At 35.2% G+C, this 26,281-nt stretch overlaps 1 protein-coding gene across 2 annotated transcripts in view; it reads left to right on the top strand.

Moving 5' to 3' along the window:
• rxrab (retinoid x receptor, alpha b) overlaps window positions 1-26,281 on the top strand; it is a 111,210-nt gene that overhangs the window by 55,257 nt on the left and 29,672 nt on the right. Inside the window, exon 3 of one of the 2 annotated variants that reach the window (XM_087252890.1) lies at window positions 10,647-10,864. In XM_087252890.1, coding sequence (XP_087109016.1) covers window positions 10,647-10,864 — 218 coding nt within the window. 2 annotated transcript variants of the gene reach the window in all.

Below are 26,281 nucleotides of genomic sequence, written 5' to 3'. Positions count from 1 at the left end.
TTTATCCAAGGTTGTCATACCCTCAGAATCTTACACCAGCCCATGCCTAAATGACAGTGCTAAGTCACAACTAAACATGTTTTTACTCAGAATTATAAATTTTAATTTAATTTAATTTAATTTAATTTAATTTAATTTAATTTAATTTTTAATTTAATTTAATTTAATTTAATTTAATTTAATTTAATTTAATTTAATTTAATTTAATTTAATTTAATTTAATTTAATTTAATTTAATTTAATTTAATTTAATTTAATTTACAGAGATGGGTTGTGGCTGGAAGGGCATCCGCTGCGTAAAAACTTTTAAAAACTGGCGACCCCAGATTAATAAAGAGACTAAGCCGACAAGGAAATGAATGAATGTATCACATTTAATTAAATTAAATTGATTAAATTGAATTAAATTAAAGGTAGTAGTAGGTAGGCAGTCGGTAGTGCTGTCGCCTCACAGCAAGAAGGTCGCTGGTTTGAGGCTCGGCTCAATTGGCGTTTCTGTGTGGAGTTTGCATGTTCTCCCTGCGTTCGCGTGGGTTTCCTCCGGGTGCTCCGGTTTCCCCCACAGTCCAAAGACATGCGGTACAGGTGAACTGGGTAGGCTAAATTGTCGGTAGTGTGTGAATGTGTGTGTGGATGTTTCCCAGAGATGGGTTGCGGCTGGAACGGCATCCGCTACCTAAAAACTTGCTGTATAAGTTGGCGGTTCATTCCGCTGTGGCGACCCCTGATTAATAAAGGGACTAAGCCGACAAGAAAATGAATGAATGAACTACAAAATTGGGACTCCCACACTTTCATGGCAGTGAGTCCATTAGTGTGAGTGATGATCTTGTCATGCGTGTTTGTGATGGAGTCAACGCTCCACATCATCCCTCATCTTCTGAATAATCAGCCTCTGCTCTGCCTCTCGCTGCCTCATTAGCCAACTGTAACCATGCTTTGCTCAAATACATTTCGCTTAGGCTGGCGTTATATCCTGATCCTCTCATCTGTTTATCTCCCACCCGTGATTTACATTTCAGTGAGTAGGTGTTTGAGTAAACACGTCCTGTAGCAGTATTTATACAGCGGTCGGGTCCAGATTGTTGTGTTTACGTGATAAGGCCAAATCATTTTCCTAATTGACACAGAGACTCTACCGCTTGTCGACATTCAAGTAAAACAGAACTAAAACCTCAAAGTGTTGAGATATGTAACACGATCAGTGTATTCCAGGGTTTAGCTTGGAAAGCGGACATTCACACATAAATCAAATTTACTCTTGGAGAAATAATGAAGGTATTAATAGTTTAGGTGGAAACATTAAATTATTAAACTATTAAAAATGTCAATTTCCCGCTAACATTTGAGCGCTGTTTGAACATGTTCTTAAACACCACTAATTGGTTTTTTTGTTCACGTCAGTTTTGGCAAATATTTTCAATTAGAATTGATAAGCTCTGCTCAAAAATTCAATAAATGTCATAGGATTACGCTATACGTCATATTGCATATTACTGACATCATCACGTCCAGCAGTTTCTGTTTGTTTAACTGCCTGTATGCTTAATAAAGGCGTTTTTATGTTTGCACTGTGCTTTTTATATGCGCGTCAATTTAATTAAATGTATTGTTGTATAAATACAGTATATCAGTATTAGGGACATCCAGATCTGATCACATGATTTCACACGGTTTCAGACTTGATCGGAATTAGACGTTACCAGGACTCGAATATATATAAAAATGTGGTGTACTATTATACCCAACACAAATTTTAAATGAAAGTAGATATATATATATATATATATATATATATATATATATATATATATATATATATATATATATATATATATATATATATATATATATATGTATGTATTCACATACAGATTGTTTTATTTTGGCTAGAATAAAAGTAGTTTTAAATTTTTTTTAAAAGCCATTTTAAGGTCAAAATTATTAGCCCCTTTAAGCTATTTATTTTTTTGAAAGTCTACAGAACAAACCATCTTTACACAATAACTTGCCTAATTACCCTAACCTGCCTAGTTAACCTAAATAACCCAGTTAAGCCTTTAAATGTCACTTTAAGCTGTATAGAAGTGTCTTGAAAAATATTTAGTCAAATATTATTTTACTGTCATTATGGCAAAAGTAAAATAAATCAGTTATTAGAAATGAGTTATTAAAACTATTATGTTTAGAAATGTGCTGAAAAAATTCTCCCGTTAAACATAAATTGGGGAAGAAAATAAACAGAGAAGCTAATAATTATGACTTCAACTATATATATATATATATATATATATATATATATATATATATATATATATATATATATATATATTTTTTTTTTTTTTTTTTTTTTTTACATTAGTTACCTGTAACTATTTACTTCCATGAAAGGATAAACAAATACAATGTCAATGTAAGTCAATGGTTACAGGTTTCCAGCTTTCTTCAAAAGAACTTATTTTTTGTTCAACAGAAAGAAAAAGAAAAAACACTAACCGGTTTGAAACAAGTAAAGGTTGTGTAAATGATGACAGTTTTCACTTTTTGGGTGAACTATTCATCTAAAAACGAAAAATGTTTAAACAAATTTGTTCATTTTAAAGGGGAGATGCTAATAGTCTAATCCTATTGATTTATGTTTATATTAAGCTAATAATAGTTGTAATAGTTGTAAATAAACGTTGTGGTAAAACCCAACTGTTTAAATGTCTTAAATAAAATTTAAAAAAGTATTTATTTTAAAACTATTTTAAATAAATAGGGGGCTAAAATTTCAGGGGGGCTAATAATTGTGATCTCAACTGTATATTATGTACATTTCTATTATGTAAAAGTAAGATTTTTAAACATTTTGTTTTTTGTTAAATACAACGGCAAACATTTTAATGACAATGTGCATTTTTATGGAACACACAAGAACACAAATCCGTGTACAGACTACTATGGCCTTTGCTTCATTGCCTGCCCCGTTATATACCTGATTTATTTTGGAAGTTAGACTGGAAAAATTTTTAACAAAAAATTTAAATCAGGGAAACAAAAGCAAAGCACACTTCAAAAACTCAATTAAACTACAGTATGTAGCTCATATAATCATTTTAATACTTAAAAAAAAAAAGTCAATCGAGATGGAGCAACAATCTAGTTAACTGTTATTTAGATTAACTCAATAGGGCCTGTACATACAGCACATCAGACAGCTTTTTAACTTACTTTCTTTACTGGCTTAGTACTTCACATTTAACAGGCTCCTTTAAACATCATCAGCCATTATGTTTGATATACACTTAAAGCCAAAATTATTAGCCCCCCTGAATTTTACAACTTTTTCAAGATTGACCACCAGCACGGATTTATAAAAACAAATATAAATAAAATTATTGAAATATGGATCTGATGAAATAAAGATCACAATATAATGCTGTTTCAGTCGTTCTGGTTTAAATATGCCATGTTTTATTTCATGTGCCGCAATTTTTTTTTTTTTTTTTTTTTTGGTGCAATTTGACAGTGAAAACTGTTTCTAAATGAATCCTAGACCGTTTTCTTAGTGTAGCCCAGTTTTATAATTATACTTACGTTGCTGTTTTCAGGGGAAGGATTGGAGCTGCAAATCTTGCTGTCAGCATGTGGTCATCTTAGAGAGAAAACCTCAACTTTCTCTTCCTCAGAATTGCGCAGATTCTCATTCACTGTTAGTTTTGTTGAGAATGAATGTGCTTAAATACAATGAAAATGTAGAAATATCAAATATGTTTAAATATATAAATGCATAAATGTAGTGAAAAAAAATACAGGGCGCAATTCCTTCATGTTGTCACAAATTTAAGTGGATTTTTACAAATTTAGGTAGATTCAACTTAGATTGAACAATTGTAAAATGATTAAGTCGTCCCCCAAAAAAACTCATTTTATATAAGTAGTTGCAAAAATAATTTTTTGATTCTGTGTGTTTGTGTTTCTGCGTCTATGTGGGAAAGAGAAAAGAGGTGGAAATTGACACTTAGGGCCGCATGATGATCTTCCTACACACCTTGTTTATGATCTGAAATGTGCTCTGGGAATATGTGGATAGGTGTGTGTTGATGTTTATAGTGTAAGTGTGTGTGTGTGAATGTACAGTATATGTCTGTACTTGTGCCCACGGGTTGTGTAATGCTTTGGGCTGTTAAATCTTGGCAGAACAGCAGGTGTGTGTGTGTGTGTGTCTTCAGAAGCATATTTCACTGGTCGTCATTTGTAACAGACTCATACTTTGTCATGTAGATAAGGTGAGAAACCAGATCAAAACTCATTTCTGCAGTCCAGCCAGGTCTTTCATCCAGATCTGTGAGAGAAAACATGAGCTTTCCGCTTGGTTGTGTGTGTTTTTTTTTTTGTGTTTTTTTTTTTTTGTTCGCTGTTCATTCAGCAATTTTAGTCTTCACAGTGAGAAATGTTGGTGACAGTCTGCAGGGCTGGTTGTGGTTTGGCCAAAAGAATCCTGGCGTAAATCCAACTCAAATCTTCAACTTGCTGCAGTTTTTCAGATCCTTCAGTGTTTTGGATTCACATTGAAATGATTGAAATGATTGGGATAATTTGGGTGAAATGATTGGGATAATTTGCTTGACTTTTGTCTTTAAGACATTGAGATATTTTGAGAAATGTTTTAGTGTTTTTTTTTTTTTTTTGGGTTTCACATAATTTTCGATGGCTTTTCGATGATTTCACCAAGTAGGACTTGTTCCTGGAGTAACATCTATGTTGATCCTGGAACAACATTCCAAACAGCCAATCAGATCTAAGGGATACGTTTACCGTTTGTGTTAAGTTTAGGCTTACGGTTAGATTTATGCATATACTTCATTAATTGATCTTATATTATCGCAAAGGTCTGACAGTAGACATAAGAATTATTAGCCCCCCATTGAATTTCTTTTTTCTTTTTTAAATATTTCCCAAAATATGTTTAACAGAGCAAGGGAATTGTTACAGTATGTCTGCTAATATTTTTTCTTCTGCAGAAAGTATTTTTTGTTTTATTTTGGCTAGAATTAAAGCTGTTTTTAATTTTTTAAAAGCCATTTTAAGGTCAAAATTATTGGCCCCTTTAAGCTATATATTTTTTTCGATAGTCTACAGAACAAACCATCGCTATAGAATAACTTGCCTAATTAACCTGGTTAGGTCTTTAAATGTCACTTTAAGCTGTATAGAAGTGTCTTGAAAAATATCGTCAAATATTATTTATTGTCATCATGGCAAGAATAAAATAAATCAGTTATTAGAAATGAGTTATTAAAACTATTATGTTTAGAAATGTGTTGAAAAGTTCTTCCCTCCATTAAACAAAAATTGGGAGAAAAAAATAAATAGGGGGGCTAATAATTCAGGGTGCAAATAATTGTGATTGCAACTGTATATTATGTGCATTACTATTATGTAAAAGTAAGATTTTTGAACATTTTGTTTTTGTGATTTAAATACAACGGCAAACATTTTGATGACAATGTGCATTTTTATGGAACACATAAGAACCCAAATCCGTGCACAGACACAGCTATGGCATTTGCTCCATTGCCTGCCCCGTTATATACCTGATTTATTTTGTAAATTGGACCGCGAATATGAAATGAAACTAACGTTATTCTTCAGGCATAGAAAAACTAAGGGGAAAAGGATATCATAAATCCTTATGATTCAATGAAATCATAATTTAATAGTACACTTATCAAAAGTAGGCAATTACAGATTAATAAACATAGTCCACTTATATAAAATATTTAGTTTTTTCCTGCTTTTACAGACGTTTATTTATTTATTTTTTATTTTTTAAATGCATTTTACTGAAATGCAATAGTACTGAAGTGTCTTTCACTGATATATTTTGCACACTGGTAATACTTTTCCTGAGACATGTTTATAAAAGTTATGTCTTAATTTAATTAATCATAATAATGTAAGCTCTGGGCCCTGCATCCTAAATGTAAGGAACAGGGAAGGTGACTGAAGGGAATAATATTGTGTTTGGGTTTTAACATTAACCCAGTATTTGTTACTTTCTTTTTTCTAATATGTTATTTATAAATTTTTTTCATATTTACTTTATAGTATTTGCTTATTGATTTTATGATTTATGGATGTTCAATGTCGTTTCATTGGGTTTTTGATTTTGGAATTTATAAAAAAAAACTCCACTTTTTGCTATAGAATCTTCAATCTGTTTATTAAATTAATAGAATATGTTTTAAACACACCAGAAGGATGCAAAGCAGGAATTAATGGTAAATAAAAGCATGTAAGTAAAGTTTAATTCTTCATTTTTAAAGCTGCTGATTGACAAAAACAGTGCTGTTTTAAAATATCCAAATCATTCTGTGAGTTATTTAGTAGAAGAAATCATACTTTACTTTTCTGTTTTATTGATTGTGTTCATTAAGCATTTCCCTGAGATGGGTTGCGGCTGGAAGAGCATCCGCTGCGTAAAAACTTGCTGGATAAGTTGGTGGTTCATTCCGCTGTGGCAACCCCAGATTAATAAAGAGACTAAGCTGACAAGAAAGATTCAATGAATGAATGTTTATTAAGCAATATAATCGTTGTGGGCCAGTTTGCAATGGCAATACTCCACTATTTTAGAGCAAGGTAGGGCCCCAAAATTATTCTGCTTAGGGTCCCCAAATGTACATGACCGACCCTGGTCCAAACACTGCAGGAGGGCTGAAAACTTTTTTTGGCTTTAACTGTAGTGAAAAATTCTATTGACTCCAAAACCGCAACCATTAAACACTGTATCCTGATCAGCAGTGACATTTTTTGTTTGCTACTTCTCTAGACTTGTTTGAACATGTGATTTAAAAGAAACGAGTCAGTTTTAAAGAAATAACATGACATGTGTTCTTGCTTCTCGTTAGACGTAAATAAAAGTCTTGATACAAATGATCTATTTCCAGAGAAACTCGCCGAGTGACTAATGGCCTTCAGAACGTTTCACAATAGAAAGGTTTGAGAAAACAAACCGCTGATGTTTCAATTTAATATTTGCTGTGACACTTGAACATTGACCTTTTTCCTGAGATGTGTTGCTGCATGTATAGGAAAGATGGATATTGTTTTGATTGCAGTCAAGGCCTTGTAGCTCTGGGGGAAACAGAGATGAGTAATTAAGGCCTCTGTGTTTTCTCAGCATGTGTTTACTCTCTGTGTAAAGAGAAGGCAAGCTGTGGCTCAAGTCCACAAGTGTTATCAGAGCTGACAGTGTCAATAAAACAACTGACTGTACAGTACTGTATGTGTGGAGGAAGAAACACAAACACAAGCGTACAAATACAGACATGAGTGTGAGTGTATTTCTTGTATACCAAATGTCCACTCAAGTATAGCAAATCCAGTATGTTTTGACTTTGGACATTTTTCTTTTGGTCTCCAAAAGAAAAATGGCTCATAAATTTATAATAATTTGTAAAAAAAAAAGAAAAGCAGGTTGTTTTCTGTGAGGGTTGGATTAGGGGTGTTATGATCACCAGGGATTTAGTGGCTGCAGATCATTAGTAAACATGCAGATCATTTACAGACAAATCTGCCATCACATGGACTACAAATACTGTCATGCACCACACACACACACCTGTTCCTGTTCTCCTGGGATTACACACGAATACTCAGCTGGAGCTGCTCATGTGCTGTTTACACCACACATATATATGGCTCACTTTCACACTCTCATTGCTGAGTCTTGTTTACCTGTTTGTGAGCATTACGACACGTTTTCCTTGCCTTGCGTTAGGCCCTTGCTTTGTTTTTTTGTTTATTTACGTTGTCTGCTGCCTGCCTTTTGACTATCCGCCTGTTGTATGACCACGACTCTGGATTGCGAGTACACATCTGTTTGCCCCTGTGTTGACCATTGCTTGTCTGACCTTTCTGTTAATAAACCTGCATTTGAATCCGCACCTCCATTGTCAGCATCCCATTCACATTACAAGGGGTAGGGCAATGTAATAAGCATTTTTATAGTGTAAATACATTACGCCTATAGAGTGTCCCTGTAAACCATTACACCAGGCACAGGACATCAACATGACGTCAGATTGAAGTTGTACCCCCAGTATCAGGGGACTTGGGGGTGGAAATGACAATCGTGTTGACGTCAGAACCCAATGACGTCAGTGTCTAACAGACACTGGACATTTGATTTTGGTCACTTTCCAACGCAACCTAAAAAAACAAATAGCAACGTCTAATGATGTTACAGCTTGACATTGTGTGGACGTTACCATTATGGCGCCTATCAGGCATTAGATTTTGGTTGCTGACTATGACGTTGGTTTAAGATGTTGGCTCAATGTTTCACTTTCCAGCGCAACTTAAAATCAAGCGAATATCGATGTCGATATTGGACATCAAAATAACGTTGTCCTTAGACGTTGACTGGACATTGAATTTTTGTCACCCTACATCACGACCTAAATCTAACCTAATATTAATGTCATGACATTGTGTGCCTGCTGGGACGTATAAAAGTATATGTCTGTGGACCGAATGTCTTTTGGACTTTTTTTTTTTCTTCATGAGGAAAAGGGCTCATAAATCACAGAGTGAAGAATTTTGATAACAATAAAATGCTAATTGTTTTCTGTGAGGGTTTGGCTTAGAGGTAGGATTGAATTGAGAAGATTTTTTCAACACATTTCTAAACATAATAGTTTAAATAACTCATTTCTAATAACTGATTTCTTTTATCTTTGTCGTGATGACAGTAATTAATTTTTGACTAGATATTTTTAAGATACTTCTATACAGAAAGTGAAATTTAAAGGCTTAACTATAGGTTAATTAAGTTTGCTAGGCAGGTTAAGGTAATTAGGCAAGTTATTGTATAACAATGGTTTGTTCTGTTAACTATTGAAAAAATATATAGCTTGTAAATGCTAATTGTTTTGTCCTTAAAATGGTGTTTAAAAAAATTAATAACTGCTTTTACTCTTGCCAAAATAAAACAAATAAGACTTTCCAGAAGAAAAAATATTATCAGACATTTTGTGAAAGTTACCTTGCCCTGTTAAACATAATTTGGGAAATATTTAAAAAAGAAGGGATTAATTCTGACTTCAATTGTACAGTGTGTACAGTATTAAATTAACTTTGTCTATGGAAAGTCATTATAAAGAAATATTATGTACATTATTATTATGTAAAAGTAAGATTTTTAAACATTTTTGTCTTTTTATTTTATTTATTTATTAATTTTTTTGCGATATAAAAACAACGGCAAACATTTTGATGACAAAATGTATTTTTATAGGAAATTGTTTTTACATTTCACCTGCATTTACTCTTTAAATCTGTTTATTTTTGATGAACAGAAAGTATCAAAAGAATTAAATGATTGTTGGCATTTATTAGATTTTTGGCAGTTGTTTTGTGTGTGCTGTCATGCTTAAATATATAAATAAATGCATTCCCAAACTTTTGAACAATAGAATGAAACAATAAATTTTTTTTATGTAGTTGTTGATTATATACTTTAATTCAATATAGGTATGTTTTGCACCAAAACATTTTATTCTTTTAATTCACTGTTATAATTGACTATTTTGCACATTTACTATGACCAAAAGTTTGTTGTTGCACATTTTTGCTTAACGTTGTTTGCAATTTCAACTGGTGCGCCATTTTGATCTAGAAAATATTTGCATGAAACAGTTTTTTCCAAGTGTTTTTTTTTTTTTAAGTTCAAGAATATTTGATTCCTCCTTTCGAGAATGAACAGGTATTTGCACACAGTTCACAATCTTAAACCTTTCTACACCATTCATCCATTCAGCGGCTCTCAAAAAAGGCCCGAGCACACAATGCTATTGACACAATGCTATTGTTTACCTCACAAAAGGGAAATATTCCTGCAATTTCCTGTGTGTGACCAGAAGTTTTCTTCCTGGTGATCCTGCATAGGCTTCTTTTATAAACATTTAAAATAAACTGATTCTTACATTTATATAAGCAATAATCAGTTGAAGACAGAATTATTTGCCTTAATTTTTTCCCCCAATTTCTGTTTAACAAAGATAAGGGTTTTTCAACACATTTCTAAACATAATAGTTTTAATAATTCATCTCTAATAACTGATTTATTTTATCTTTGCTATGATGACAGTAAATAATATTTGACTAGATATTTTTCAAGACACTTCTATACAGCTTAAAGTGACATTTCAAGGTTTAACTAGGTTAATTTGGTTAACTACGCAGGTTAGCGTAATTAGGCAAGTCATTGTATAATAAGGGTTTGTTCTGTAGACAGTCGAAAAAAATGTAACTGAAAAAATTATTTTGACCTTAAAATGTTTTTAAAAAATAATAAAAACTGCTTTTATTTTAGCTGAAATAAAACAAAAAAGAATTTCTCCAGAAAAAAAAAATATTATCAGACATATTGTGAAAGTTTCCTGAATCTGTTAAACATAATTTGGGAAATGTTTAAAAAATATTAATAATTCTGACTTTAACTGTCAGACCTTTGCGATAATAAATGATCAATTAATGAAGTGAGGGTCACAATATAACTTTCAGTTTAATCATCTATTCTCAGTTCTTTTTATTTGTCACAAAATAAAGTATATGTGTGTGTGTGCTAATTGTTTTTCCTCCTGCCCGTCCTGCAGACTCCTCTGGTCAGCTGTCATCCTCTGTGGGTCACAGAGGCATCAGTGCCCATCCTCTCCTCAGCCCGTCTGCCATGAGCTCCAGCCCGGGTCAGCTGCACTCGCCCATCAACGGGCTGCCCTCGCCATTCTCCACCCTCAGCTCACCTATGGGCCATTCGTCCATAAGCGGCCCTTCCTCCACCAGCATGAGCTTCAGACCCAGCCTGAGCCCGCAGGTGAGCGGCAGTTATTTATTGTAAATGTTCATCCCAAAACACTTCAACAGGCAGAAAAGAGACATTTTTTATTAGGGGTGCATTATAAAAAAATCTTGTGTTCCACAATTTGTGTTGGGACCACATAAAAGGATTAAGTTAACGTATTTGTATTTACAAATTTAAGTTGACTGAACATAAAACTAATGACTTGTCCTCCCAAAAAACTCAAGAATTGTGTTGTCTCAGCTCATTTCAAATAAGTAGTTTGAACAAACAGCAAACATTTATTTTTTTAGAGTGTGTGACATTTATCGTCAGATTAAATGCATATCACTGACGTTATATGTATGGTAAATTACTTTTTATTGATGAAACTTTAAATTACAATCATAGTTCATTTTCAGTTTTATTTTCTATAATTACTTGTTCATCCAAAAAAAAAAAAAAAGATCCAGAAAAATCCAAAAAAGATGGTATTTTTAAAAGCAAAAAAGAAAGAAAGAAAGAAAGATTAAATGAAAAAAGAAAGACTGAATGAAAGAAAGAAAGAAAGGAAGGAAGGAAGGAAGGAAGGAAGGAAGGAAGGAAGGAAGGAAGAAAGAAAATCCACCAATTACAGTTTTAATTAAGTAAAAAGTAATGTATTTTTGTAAACAAAACAAGAAACAAACAAAGAGAGAAACAAAGAGAAAAGGAAAGAGGGGATAAACTTATTTAAATGTCATCATTATTTCATTTTTATATGTCATGATGTTTGTGCTGCAAAACTCCTCTTACTATAAAACACATTTTACTGGACTGTCCTGCTTTTACTGATTCCAGAAGACCTTTTTATGAAATGAACTCTTTTAAGGACATTTTTAACAAAGTGAATCCAGAAAAGATTTTAGAATTTTTATCATGTATTAACACAAAAAATCTTATTTCATTTATGTTTTATTTTGTTTGTTGATTTTTAAATTGTATATTTATTGTTGAAAGATTCCTGCCATGAAAATAGCCTTGGTTGCTGACATGGCATTAAATAAAAAATACACTACATTATATGTCATGAAGTGTCCTCCACAGAGTCCAGACCTGAACATTATAGAGGCAGTATGACATTTTCCTGGACAGAGAGCACCTTTATTCTTATGACATCACTTCTATTTTAGATCTTAGATCTTATAAACCTCTCTTTGATGGTTCTCTGTTCCTTTATCAGTCTTAGCATGAACATTTATGGACTGCAGCACCAAGTCCAGATTATTTTTGGGGTTATATGCGAATATGCAACCAATCAATAGTGTGTGAACTTGAATTGAATTATCCTGCTGAATTAGCTAAACTTGACCTGAACTTTGCTGGAAATTGACTATTTACAAAAAGTCTAATAGCTTAAATTGATAGCTACTGTACATGATGTACATGAGCACCAGTGCATTTGCTGTTGTCTTATTTGTTGTTACTGTTCACCCCAAAACACTTAAGCAGCCAGAATAGTGACATCAGTAAAAGTGAGTGCACTGTAAAATGCCTGGTTCCACACAATGGATTTGTATTGAAACAACATGGAGGAATTAAGTTAACTTAACATAAAGGAATTAGTTTTTATTAATTTAAGTGGACTGAACATAAAACTATTAAGTTGTCCACCAAAAAAACCTGAAGGAATAAGGTGAACAAACAACAAACACCATTTGTGTGTGTGTGTGTGTGTGTGTGTGTGTGTGTGTGTGTGTGTGTGTGTGTACGTGTTTTTGTGACATATCAGGACACAAATCTGTATAATGACATGGGTATGACACAGGTATTACAAAAAGGAGGTGAAATATGAGGACATTGGTGACGTCCTCATTTCTCAAAATGCTTATAAATCCTACAGGATGAGTTTAATCAGAGAGTAAAGCTGCACACAGTCTCCTGTGATGGTTGGGTTTAGGGGTGGGGTGGGGTGAGGGCAATATAATATACGGTTTGGACAGTATAAAATGAATGGAAACCTATGTAATGTCCCCACTTTTCACAAAAACAAACATGTGTGTGTGTGTGTGTGTGTTTGTGTGTGTGTTTGTGTGTGTGTGTGTGTGTGTGTGTGTGTGTGTGTGTGTGTGTGTGTGTGTGTGTGTGTGTGTGTGTGTGTGTGTGTGTGTGTGTGTGTGTGTGTGTGTGTGTGTGTGTGTGTGTGTGTGACGTTTATTGTCAGATTAAAATGCAAAATCTGCAAATTACTGAGGTTACATGTCTGGTAAATATTTTTTATAGCAGTAATTTTACATTACAATGACAGTTGTATATATATATTTGGAGAACTTAATTTTCTGTGAGTTCTTGTTCGATCAAAGTAAAAAAATTATAAACAAATGGGAAAGAAAGAAAGAAAGAAAGAAAGTAAGAGGAAAGAAAGAAAGAATGAATGAAAGAAAGAAAGAAAGAAAGAAAAAAGAAAGAAAGAGAGAATGAGAAAGAAAGAAAATAAATAAATAAATAAATAAATAAATAAATCCATTAATTACAGATTAAGAGGGGATAAACTTATTTAAATTTCATTATTATTTCATTTTCATGTATGAAAATGTATGTTCATTTTTATGTCATGAAGTGGCCTCCACAGAGTCCAGACCTGAACATTATAAAGACAGTATGACATTCCCCTGGACAGAGAGAAACTTTATCCTCATGACATCACTTCTATTTTAGATTTTAGATCTTACAAACCTCTCTTTGATGGTTCTCTGTTTCTTTCACAGTTTTAGAGTGAACATTTATGGATGTTCAGTGCGTGAATTTGAACTGAATTCTCCTGCTGAATTAGCTAAACTTGACCTAACCCTTGCTGGAAACTGACTATTTAAAAAAGGTCTGATTGCTTAAATGAGCTTGATTACTGTACACGATGTACATGCCGCACACAGGGAACACAATTATTTGATTCTTTACCTCATTTAATTTAACCAAACAGACTATATAGTGGGATTTTGTAAAATAGCTTTTAATGAACTTTTCGTTACAATGAGGCATGGACATCTGTTAGTTCACTGCATTTTTAACTCAATGGTGGCGAAGGACGCTTGCATAACTCATAGCTCAAAAGCTCTGAAAAAGTTTCTCAGCAGTGCAAGAGAAATTATAAGTGGACTTTCAAGGTCTTAAGCAAATATTTAATTGCAATTTTCCTGTGGTACATGCATATACACTCATATTTTATACAACGTGTTTACCTCATTAGTTTTATTATAAAGAGTTTAGTGGTGTTTTGAAAATGAGTGTTTCTTGCTTGCATCAGCCTTGCTTATTCATAGAAAATCGAATCAATTCAGCATCAGTGTTTTTAGCTTTATGATCAGGTTTTATTTAATAACACATAGCTTAAAAAGCTCTGCCGCAGCAGTGTTTCATGGGTGGAAAATGTAGATACTTGTAAAATGTTGTGCTGTTATTGGATTTCTGTTAAATCCCTCTCAATATTAGCTTGGTTTTATGAGACATCATACAAGGAATATTACAGTCTCCAAGTGATGTAATTCTACTGTTATTTATTGTTATGATGTACATTTGGTTTCCAAGAAACTGAAAGAAACTTGGTTTAATATTTTATATTCAAGCATGTATGTAGGTGGTATATATATATTTTAAGGTACATAGTTAAGAAATAAAGGGACAAACCCTCAAAATAGAAATTAGTGCTCAAGAAGAACATGTTATTCCCTGTGAACAGCCAAGAAGATCGATCAGGAGGAACTTTTTATGGTCGTTTATTCAGTGTTTATTAAATGTTTATTAAGTGTTTTAGTGTAAATGTAACCTAATCACAGCAGTGTTAAAGTGTTCAGAATGACCTTACATAATCATAAAACTTGTTGGGTGTAAATAATGTGAAATAAAATCAAAAAACCATATGATGAGACCGAACGCAAAAAAGGTAAATCACCAACACATCAGAAACTTTAAAGAAATTATTATTTACATTTGATTAAAATTACTTTCAATTTAATTGCGACATTTATTGTCAGATTATTGTGCAAAAAAAAAAAAAAGAAGAGAAATGCAGAATCTGCATATTGATGTTACAGTATGGTAAATAGTTGTTTTATAGAAGTCACTTTAAATCACATTTAATTATTTTTAATTATTCTATGTTAAGAGGATTTTATCATCTGTAAGTAATTGTAAGTGTAAAGTAAAAAAAAAATTATATATATATGTATGTATATATATATATATATATATATATATATTTTTTTTTTTTTTTTTTTTTTTTTTTTTTTTACACTGCACTGTTTAAGTGACTCAATTGCGATTTTTTTTTTCTCTCTCCCATGTGGCACAGATCGGATATGGCCCATGCACGTGTAAGCATGAACAAATCACATGGATTCCGATTTACTTAAATCAGATTCAGGCCTTGTTCATATGTGAAAAATTATCCGATATGAGTTGGATCTGTGTTCTCATGTCTGCAGTGTAAGCAGGTAGATCAGATTTTTACCTGTCAATGCGAGTCGCGCGTCATTAAAAACCATAGCAAATGATGTCAAGTCTGACACTTTCATATCAGAGCAGACTTCAGCAGAGTCCCAAACCTTAAATCTCATACACGAGGACTTAACAGCTTTCATATTGTCATATAGCACAGTTATTTAAGCATGATAACGAGTGCGAGAGAGCGCAATGTCTGCCACGTAACCAATATAAACTAATATAAAACTAGTGCATAGCTACAGCATGCGCATAAATCACGCCATGGACATTACATTAAGATGCCTAAAGGTTTAAAAAAGCCTATATATCAAAAGACAATGGACAAATGAGAACCTTTCTGACATAAACTATAGTAAAGCAGCTTGTCAAAAGCTGCGAATAGATTACATATAGGAATAGAGAAAAGAGCACTCTTTAATTATCCGCTGTTAGTCAGCACCCGCTCTTTTTTTCCTGGTCATTGCACCTTTAACGTGTGCTGTGTAAATGCAGACGATCGGATACGAGTCACTTTTAAAAGATGATGTAAGCAGGTCATCAAACAAATCGTATACAGTCACAAAATCGCCCAATGACCACAATCACAAAATGACCATGAAGATCTGCAGTGTAAATGCTGCCAAAATAGGTGGATGGAAACATAGCTAGTATGACATTCACCTGGACAGAGAACAACTTTACCCTCATGACGTCATTTCTATTGAAATTATCAACCCAAGCTCATTCTGAAAACGTAGTCCCGCGGACGTTTCTGGAGACAGCGGAATACGTCCCAGGGGGTACGTACGGCCGCGTTAATTTTTTCATGCGAACGCTGCGGGGCAGTGTGACGCTGTTCCCTTTCGCGCTTGCCTTACGTCCTTGTGGAGGGCTTTCCCGCTGCAACCCGTTTGTCCACTCAGCTCACCGTGTACGTCGGCAGGCTCAAGATGCAGAGGGGAGTCAACCACGGCGACCGGTTTCAAGTCCGGGGAAGAGCGGTTCCAGCAATCAGGTAAGACAAAAACAGAATCCCAAAAATTAAGTGAATGAGTTTCGTAACAGGGTGAGAGCGCGGTGAAATCCGAAAACGCGGTAGAAAAAAAAAATCAGTGCTTTTATTTTTTTGGACGGCTTTTGTAAACTGTTGCTCGGGGGTTTAGGGAAGCGAGCGGGCGGGTGGGTCGATCGGTAAAATTGGTTGGGTTCAGGGAAGGAGGAGGGCGGGTTGGCCGATTGGCCAGTCGCGCAGTCAATCATCCGGTCAGTTGGACAGCGGCCTCCGGTGGGTTCCCGCGAGAACAGCGTGGGATTATTATTATTATTATATTATTATTATTATTATTATTATTATTATTATTATTATTATTATTATTATTATTATTATTATTATTATTATTGTTATTATTACTACTATTATTAATATTATTATTGTTGTTGTTGTTATTATTATTATTATTATTATCATTATTATTATCGTTATTATTACTACTATTATTAATATTATTATTGTTGTTGTTGTTGTTGTTATTATTATTATTACTATTATTAATATTATCATTATTGTTGTTGTTGTGCGGGCGCGAACCGCACTCGCGAGATGCGTTTGAGGTGCGAAAAAGCGCATAACAGCGGCCTCTCGCTGATTCGCGAAAACAAAAACTGCAGCCGTACGTACCCGCGGTCTCCAGAAACGTCCGCGGGACAACGTTTCCACAATGAGCCCGGGTTGGAAATTATTCTGTTTGATGGTTTGGGTGTAAATTATTTTTAAAAATCTGATTTTTATTTATTTTTTTTTTTACGTGAGTTGTTCCTTAAACAGTTTCAGCATTTGATTAGATTTTTTTTATTCAAATTGTAACACCTGTTGATTTTAAGTCTTTCCAAGTATTGATTACAATAAATATATATGATATAAAAGATATGTTGGGCAAAAAAATAAATAAAATACAGATACAAAGTAAACACATCAGAACTAAAAAGTTGAAGCTGTATTCAGTATAAGAGCACCTGACTGTAAATTTGTAATATTCTGGCACAATAATTACAATACTGAAGTAATTAAATTTTGTCTCTTTGAATTAGCATAAATTATAACAAGACGTGGTCTGCACTAATTTATATCTAAATATTTGATTCACAAGAAGTATGCATAGCACTTCATTTAACTGTCCAGTTCTGTATACACAAAGTTTGCAACTATTATTATAATAACAAATAATGGATAATAACTATGTACTTACCATAAATCTCCCACTTCACCTGATCATAACCGGTATAAGGTATTGTCAATGCTCTGGAGGTTGTACGAATGCTCTGTTCGAGTGTGTTTGAGTCAAAGATGTAATCATTAATGCATAACTTTAAATTCAGAGATAAGCGAGATGTCCTGTATTTGAGTCAGACTTTGGCACAGTGAAACCACTGAGCGCCTGCCAAAGCCATTTGAGAATCAAGTTAAACCATTTTACTCCAGTCATATTAAATAACGGACTTTTAGACATTCATCTGAAGACCGAAAGGATTTATCAGACACCAGCTGGTAATAAGAGAAATAAAATCCCAGCAGTTGAGTTTAAGATAAAACCACACACACTATACTCATATGAACAAGTTATTGTGCAGTTTTTTTTTCCTCGTATCACCTCCCTCTCACTACAAAATAATAAAGTGTTCAGTCTTGTACCCTTAAATAGAAACAAGTTCTCATTAAAAGCGAGTTTGGCTTGGCAGTAAAACAGCAGACTTCATTTTTTACCACTTGATTTCATACCAGAAAGTTTTAAAGGGATTGTTAAGCCAAAACCGAAAATTCTGTCTTCATTTACTCACCCTACACTTGTCACAGAAATGTTTGAGTTTCTTGGTTCAACACAAAAGAAGTTATTTTGAAAAATGTCTGAAACCCGTAACCACTGCCTTACATAGTATATATTTTCCTTACTATGGAAGTCAGTACTTACTGATTTCCAACATTTTTTTAAATATCTTCTTTTGTGTTAATCAGAAAAAAGAATCTCATTAACAACTTGAGAATGCAACCCGGGCTCATTGTGGAAACGTAGCCCCGCGACGTTTCTGCGAACCGCGAGATACGTCCCGGGTGGTACGTATTCGAGCGTTTTTTGTTTTCGCGGATCCGCGAGAGGCCGCTGTACGTGCTTTTTCGCGTCTCGGGCGCCTCTCGGGAGCTTGCGCCGTTCACGCCCGCACTGTTCTCGCGCGAAAAGCCGCCGGATCGGCCGACTCGGCCGCCCTCCTCTTCCTCCTCCTCCTTCCCTAAACCCAAGCGACGGTTTGCAAAAGCCGTCCAGAAAAAAAAAAAAAAGCAAAAGCCCTCGTCTTCGATTTCGACCGCGTTTTCGGATCCCGCCGCATTCTCACCCTTATTTTCCTAATTTCCGGAACTGCTGTTCCCCGGACTCGATCCCGGTCCTCGTCACTGCGGCCGACTCCTCCTCCTCCTCCTCCTCCAGGGCCTCCGCTCCGACCACGCAACGATGTGAGCTAAGCGGACAAACTGGTTACATCGGGAAAGCCCTCCACTCGGAGGCGAGCCACCGGCCGGCGAGCGTGAAGAGGAGGAGCGGAGCGGCGCCACACCGCGGGGCTACGTTTCCAGAATGAGCTTAGGTTGTGAGAATGAGTGAATAGTCAGCAAATATACATTTTATTCCTTAAAAATTATACCAAAAATGTAGTGCTGGGCATGTAGTTTATTTTTATTTATTTATATATATTTTTTACATTTTATATTCAACTGTTTTCACAGAAAGGATCTGGAGAATCTGTTTTTATAACTCAGAAAATACTGTGAAGAAAATGTATAGGAAAGTATTCATAGCACTTCATTCATCCATTCATTTTCTTGTCGGCTTAGTCCCTTTATTAATCTGGGGTCGCCACAGCGGAATGAACCACCAACTTATCCAGCAAGTTTTTTAGAAACACCAACTGAGCCGAAGCTCGAACGAGTGACCCAGCAACCTTCTTGCTGTGAAGCGACAGCACTTCCTACTGCGCCACTGCTTCGCCACCTTTACAAATATATATTGCAATTAAAATCTACAGACTTCTTTTAATAGAGCGCAACTAAATAAATAAGTTTAGGTGTTTTCCTTACAGTCGGCTGCTGAAAAACAGATCATGCAGTGTCTCACTTTAATTTGGCTACGAAATGGAAAGGGGGGAGTTTCACATTAATGGTGTTGCCTTAAGTAATGGCGTACGGGCTTAGGGACAGGCGTCTTGGAGGTGCCCTGGCCCCCATTCATCCTCATTAGCCCCGTCAGAGTGCTTGATCTCTGACCGCATGGTGTCAAACACGGCCTTAGTCTGCCACATGGGCTTTCTGCTTTTTATTGGCATGCTAAATGGGTTCAGAAGAGGCCTGGTTGGGGACTGGTCAGGGCCCAATCGCAACGGAAATGAGATGGCTTGTTAAAATCTGCAGCTTAGCCATGTGGTGTGTGTCAGAATGAAACTCTTTTAACACCCAGCCAGTTCACTTTCCTCTCACACACACACTGACAGATGCACAAGCAGTTAGTTAACTTCTGCTTTTGTACTTGTACACTGCAGTTTGGAGTGAGTAGGATTTTATGCTTTGTGAAAGACGTTTTTTATGTTCACTAAGCAGAGATTATTACAATTTTATATAACTGGTTTCTGTTTTAATATATAAAGGTTTGGGGTGAGTGTTACTTTTTATTCTTTTAAAAGCAGAGATAGGTACAGATACATCCAGAAATGATCATTTATTATTAATATTATTATTATTATTATTATTTTATTATTACATCACATATGAATGCATCACAAATGTATTTTCTCTTTAAACAACGTAGTGCAAAATATGTCCTGTCCTGCGCCTTATTGCGTCGGGTCTATGATAGAGCCCAATACTTTTTTAAAAGTGAGAAACAGCTATTTTTAAATGCTTTTATATCCTAGGTGTGGATTTTGTCACTGTTTAGTAGCAAACTAGCGCTTTAAGACTAACATATAGCACCTCCAAAAAATTACAGTATAAGATTCATAGTATAAGATAGGAAACTCCAACAAAAGTGTTGCATATCCCTTATTAAGACTCAATAAAAATGTTTATGCATTGTATAGAAGAAAGCTTGAAGCCATTGAGAGCACAGATGATATTTTAGGGGTGTTTGTGGTCAGAGATGGAGCATCTCATGACTGAGCTATGCAGCAGCATCAATTCATAGACAGATTTAACAATTGTTAAAGCTCAGAAGGCATGAGATGATCACATGGCACATGTGATCTGTCTTATAACAGCTCCCGTGGGCTCGATGCAATAGTAAAACTTCTCTGCCGGTTCATTAAGCCTGTCTGCACTTTCTGGACATGCTACTTATTTTCATTCGCTTGTCATTCACTCTTTCCACAGGACTATAAGAGAGTGTAGTTTCCCAGCCTAATTTGGCATGTCTTGTGTGGAAAGTCTTACTACTTCTCATTTACTCTACCAAAAGTGTCACACCCACAATTTTTTTTTTACAAAACACAAAAAGGGTTATTGTGAATGTTTTAGGGCTGCTTTTTTAACACATTTGCTTCATTTTTGTATACATTTGTATTAATTTTAGAAAAGTTTTGTCCACTTTTTTTAGACACTTTGCAAATATTAGTTATTAAAATTTCAAAGTTGTCCTTTCAGTATGGTTTCGGCATTTTTGTTGGTGTTGTAGTTGGGTTTTTATGTTTTCGCTTGTTTTTGGTTGTAGTAGTTGCTACATTTTGGCGGCACGGTGGTTAGCACTGTCACCTCACAGCAAGAAGGTCGCTGGTTCGAGTCCTGGCTGGGCCAGTTGGTGTTTCTGTGTGTAGTTTGCATGTTCTCCTTGTGTTCACGTGGGTTTTCTTTCGGTTTCCCCCACAGTCCAAAAACTTGTGCTGTAGGTGAATTGAGCCGTAGTGTATGAGTGTGTGAATGTGAGTGTGTATGGCTGTTTCCCAGTACTGGATTGCAGCTGGAAGGGCATCCCCTGCAATAAACATATGCCAGAATAGTTGGCAGTTCATTGCGCTGCGGCGACCCCTGATAATCAGGAACTAAGCCGAAGAAAAATGGTTGAATGAATGAAGACGTTGCTTCATACAATTATTTCTTTCAGAAACATCATGTCTATATTTTGTTGTGACATCACACATAATAGTGTTTTCTAAATTTGTTTGTTGTTTTTACTTTGGCTTTTATTATGATTGTTTTGCTTTGTTTCATTTTGTGTTCCAGAACCACCCTTTTTTGTTTGTTTTTTTAATTTTGTGTGCGTTTTTTCTTTTCTTTTCATGTGTGCTTTTTTATTTAGTTTGTTTTGTTGTGTCTAGTTTATTTATTTATTTATTTATTCATTTATTTATTTATTTATTTATTTGCTGTGTGTTTTGTTTTGTTGTGTTTGGCTGTTTTTGCTATGTTGATTTTTCTTTTGATGTGTTTTTGTTGCTGTTTTTATTATTAGCTTTTGTTTTAGTATGTGATCCACTACTTGCTTGTTTTTTTTGTTTTTTGTTTTGTTTTTGGTTTTGTGAGTGTTTGGCTGCTTTGGTTATGTTGATTTTTCTTTTGATTTGTTTTTGTTTCTGTTGTTGTTTTATTATCTTTTGTTTCATTCTGTGATGCAGAATCACCATTTGCTTGTTTTGTATTTTTCCTTTACTGTTTTTTTTTCTTTTGTTTTGCTGTGTTTGGCTGCTTTGGTTATGTTGATTTTTCTTTTGATGTGTTGTTGTTGTTGTTGTTGTCATTTTTCTTTTTAGCGGTGTTTATATATTGTAAATGTATTTCAATTCATTATATTTCTGATAAGGCTGCACGGTGGCTCAGTGGTTAGCACTGTCGCCTCACAGCAAGAAGGTCACTGGTTCGAGTCCTGGCTGCGCTAGTTGGCATTTCTGTGTGGAGTTTGCATGTTCTCCCAGTGTTCACGTCGGTTTCCTTAAAGACATGTGCTATAAGCGAATTGGGTAAGCAAACTGGCCATAGTGTATGAGTGCATGTTTGAATGCGAGAGTGTATAGGCTGCGTAAAACATATGCCGGAATAGTTGATGATCCATTCCACTGTCCATTCCATACGGCCTCTGATAAATAAGGGACTAAGCGGAAGGAAAAAGAATGAATGAATATTTCTGATAATGATATCTCTTAATCTCAACAGAGACGTGAATCGCTGACTCTCTTGTGAGAAATGATTCATCTTATTGGCTATTTGCTGCACATTGCACACTTTCAGCTGCGTACAGTACACAATTAATCACTATCACAGTTGACAGTGAACATTTATACCAAGCATTGTGAAACAACTTGGATTTATTTGGTTTTGTCAACTCAAAACTGACTCTGCAACCCAGAGTTTGTTGAACTCATTTTGTGCAACAGACATCTGTAAATCAACCATAACTCTGACATTTAGTACCATGCTTTTCAACATCATTTGTGTCAGCTATTCCTAAAAGATCTACTTTAGGGGTGGCTCATAATGTCTTATCCATGAGTGCATGATTGCCAGGATCTGAGACTCTATTTCAGGGCTTACAGTTAAGACTGGTAATCTGTTCTCTGTCTCCTGGTCTAAATCTAGTAGCTGCCAGTCCCGTATCCCTGGCACACAGACAATCCAGGAACATATTGAATTACAGTTTACCCAAAATAGTTAGTGGGTGTATGTGTGTTCAGACTTAGGGCCCACCAGGAGTTGACAAGAACCCGTTTAAGATTGATCATGCCACTGAACAGGACATGTCAAACCGGTCATGCCTGTACCTGAACAGAAGCAGACAGTACAGGTACATATGTGTGCGTATGCGTATGTTTGTCTCTGTGTGTAAACAGTATGCACAGGTGTTCTTAAATCGGTGTTTGTCCTGGTTCCTGTCATTCTTTTGTTATCACAATACTGCCGTTAGCTCTTTTGTTTGCTGTTTGTCAAGTATTTCCAGCTGAGTTTGCATTCACATTTGTTGTATTTGCCATTTATTCCCGACTAATGATTTGAGCTCATTGGACAACTATCTTCTTCCTATCTGTAGGTGTAATTATTCAGGATTGAACACCTCTTGATGTTGTGTAGTGTTAAGTGTGAAACATTTATCATGAGCCAGGTTGCCATTTGCTTTTGTTATTTTTGACTACTTGTTTTGATTTGTTGTAGTAGTTGCTATATCCCACTAATTTCTACTACAAATGGATTTTTAGTTGTTGTTTTTAGAAATTGTTTAGGGGTACAGTGGTCCCTCGCAATAACATGATTCACCTTTCGAGGTCTCGCAGTTTCGTGGATTTTTTTGTGCAATTTTCCATGCTCTTTTCTTTTTCTTTTTCTTTTTTTTACAGGTCTTTGTGTTCTGCATCCTGATTGGCTGTAGACCATTGTCAATCAATCTTCTCCATGGCTAATGTACAGTACAAAATGCGTTCATCTTGCCAAATTAACATACAGTGCATCCGGAAAGTATTCATAGCGCTTCACTTTTTCCACATTTCTTCATGTTACAGCCTTATTCTAAAATGGATTCAGTTCCTTTTTGCCCATTCCTCTTTGCAGAACCTCTCAAACTCTATCAGGTTTGATGGAAAGCAACGGTGTGCAGCCATTTTCAGATCTCTCCAGAGATATTTAATATGATTTAGGTTTGGGCTCTGGCTGGGCCACTCAAGGGCATTCACTGAGTTGTTGTGAAGCCACTCTATTGATATTTTGGTTGTGTGCTTTGGGTCATTGTCCTGCTAGAAGATGAACCTTCGCCGCAGTCGGAGGTCAAGAGCACTCTGAAGCAGGTTCTCATTCAGGATGTCTCTGTACATTGATGCATTCATCTTTCCCTCTGTCCTGACTTCAGTTTCTGCTGCTGAAAAACATCCCCACAGCATGATGCTGCCACCACCATGCTTCACTGTAGGTATGGTATTAGTCTGGTGATGAGCGGTACCTGGTTTTCCCAAAATGTAACACCTGGCATTCACTCCAAAGAGTTCAATTTTAGTCTCATCAGACCAGAGAGTTTTGATTCTTCTGGTCTGAGAGTCCTTCAGATGCCTTTTGGCAAATTCCAGCCGGGGAGTGGCTTCCGTCTGGCCACTCTACTATACAGGCCTGACTGGTGGATTGCTGCACAGATGGTTGTCCTTCAGTAAGGTTCTCCTCTCTCCACAGAAGAACGCTGGAGCTCAGACAGAGTGACCATCGGGTTATTGATCACCATCCTGACTAAAGCCCTTCTCCCCCGATCACTCAGTTTAGATGGCCGGACAGCTCTAGGAAGAGTCCTGGTCGATCCAAACATCTTCCACTTACAGATGATGGAGGCCGCTGTGCTCATTAGTACTTTCAGAGCAGCAGAAATTCTTCTGTAACCTTCCCTAGCCTTGTGCCTCTAGACATTCCTGTATCGGAGGTCTACAGAAAATTCCTTTGTCTTCATGCTTGGTTTGTGCTTTGACATGCACTGTCAACCCTGGGACCTTATATACACAGGTGTATGCCTTTTCAAATCATGTCTAATCAGCTGAATTTACCACAAGTGAACTCCAATGAAGCTGCTGAAACATCTCAAGAATGATCAGTGGAAACAGAATGTACCTGAGCTCAATTTAGAACCTTACGCCAAAGGCTGTGAATACTTCTGTACATGTGATTTTTCAGTTTTTTAATAAAAAAAATAAATAAATAAATCTTTTTTCACATTGTCATTATGGGGTATTGTGTGTGGAATTTTGAGGAAATAAATTAATTTAAGGCTGTAACATTAAAAAATGTGGAAAAAAGTGAAGTGCCATGAATACTTTCCGGATGCACTATATATATATATATATATATATATATATATATATATATATATATATATATATATATATATATATATATATATATATATATACACACTATAGTACTATATATCCTATTTATTATTCAGTTACTTTTGTCATTTACTTTTTTGGTTTTGTTTTATTTTGTGCTCCACTACTGGTTTCAAGTCAAACATAGTTGTGTGATGCCGAGTTCTGCATTGTCCCCCATTTCTATTTAAAAATGTCATGCACTTTGTGTTTTTGATTGTTTGAGTGTTTAAACATAAACTATTTTTACTGTTTGGTTATAAACAGAAGTAGGCTGAATCTTTAGCACTTTCGCTGGTGAATGATTTAAATGTTTTTACTCGCTTCAGGGAGCTGTGGAGTTTCTTGTACAGTATCTGTCTGAAGGATTACCCAAGAAAAGCATAGCGAACATTCTTTCTTCATAGTGTAGTGTGTAGGTGTGCCTGTCCTGTCTTTCACAGGTCCGCTCATCCATCATCACGCTTTGCATGACTTTAGTTCTGGGTAATTAAGAATAAATGGCATGTGTAACTGATTCCGTTCCAACACATAGTTTAATGTGGAATTACACAATGCTATTCTAAGAGTTAGAATCAGCAGGATGTTTGTGTGTGTGTGCGTGACTGTTTTTTTTTTCAAAATAATAATAAGAAAATTAAGAATACCAATGCAATTATTCAACCAAGAGACTGTAAACTGACACAGTAAACAAGTCACAGTAAAGATATATGTTGAAGTTAAGGAAAAAATGATTATTAGAATTGTTTTCAAGTATTTCACATGTAATGTTTGACAGAACAAGGAATTTTTTTCCCCAGTATTTTCTTCTGAGAACGTTATTTCTTTTAGTTTGGCTGGAATAAAAACAGTTTTTAAATAATAATAATAATACAATTTTTGTTTAATAATGTTAGCCCCTTATTTACTAGTTTTTGTTTCAGATTTCATTCATTTATTCATTTTCTTTTCAGATTGGTCCTTTCATTAATCTGGGGTCGCCACAGCGGAATGAACCGCCAACTTATCCAGCACGTTTTTACACAGCGGATGCCCTTCCAGCTGCAACCCATCTCTAGGAAACATCCATTCACACTCATTTACACACATACACTACTGAAAATTTAGCCTACCCAATTCACCTGTACCACATGT

This window comes from Danio rerio, chromosome 5, assembly GCF_052040795.2.
Source record: "Danio rerio strain M-AB ecotype USA chromosome 5, GRCz13ab, whole genome shotgun sequence".
NCBI classification, from domain to species: domain Eukaryota; kingdom Metazoa; phylum Chordata; class Actinopteri; order Cypriniformes; family Danionidae; genus Danio; species Danio rerio.
Note: the sequence above shows the minus strand (reverse complement) of the source record. Positions and strands in the feature narration are given on the sequence as shown.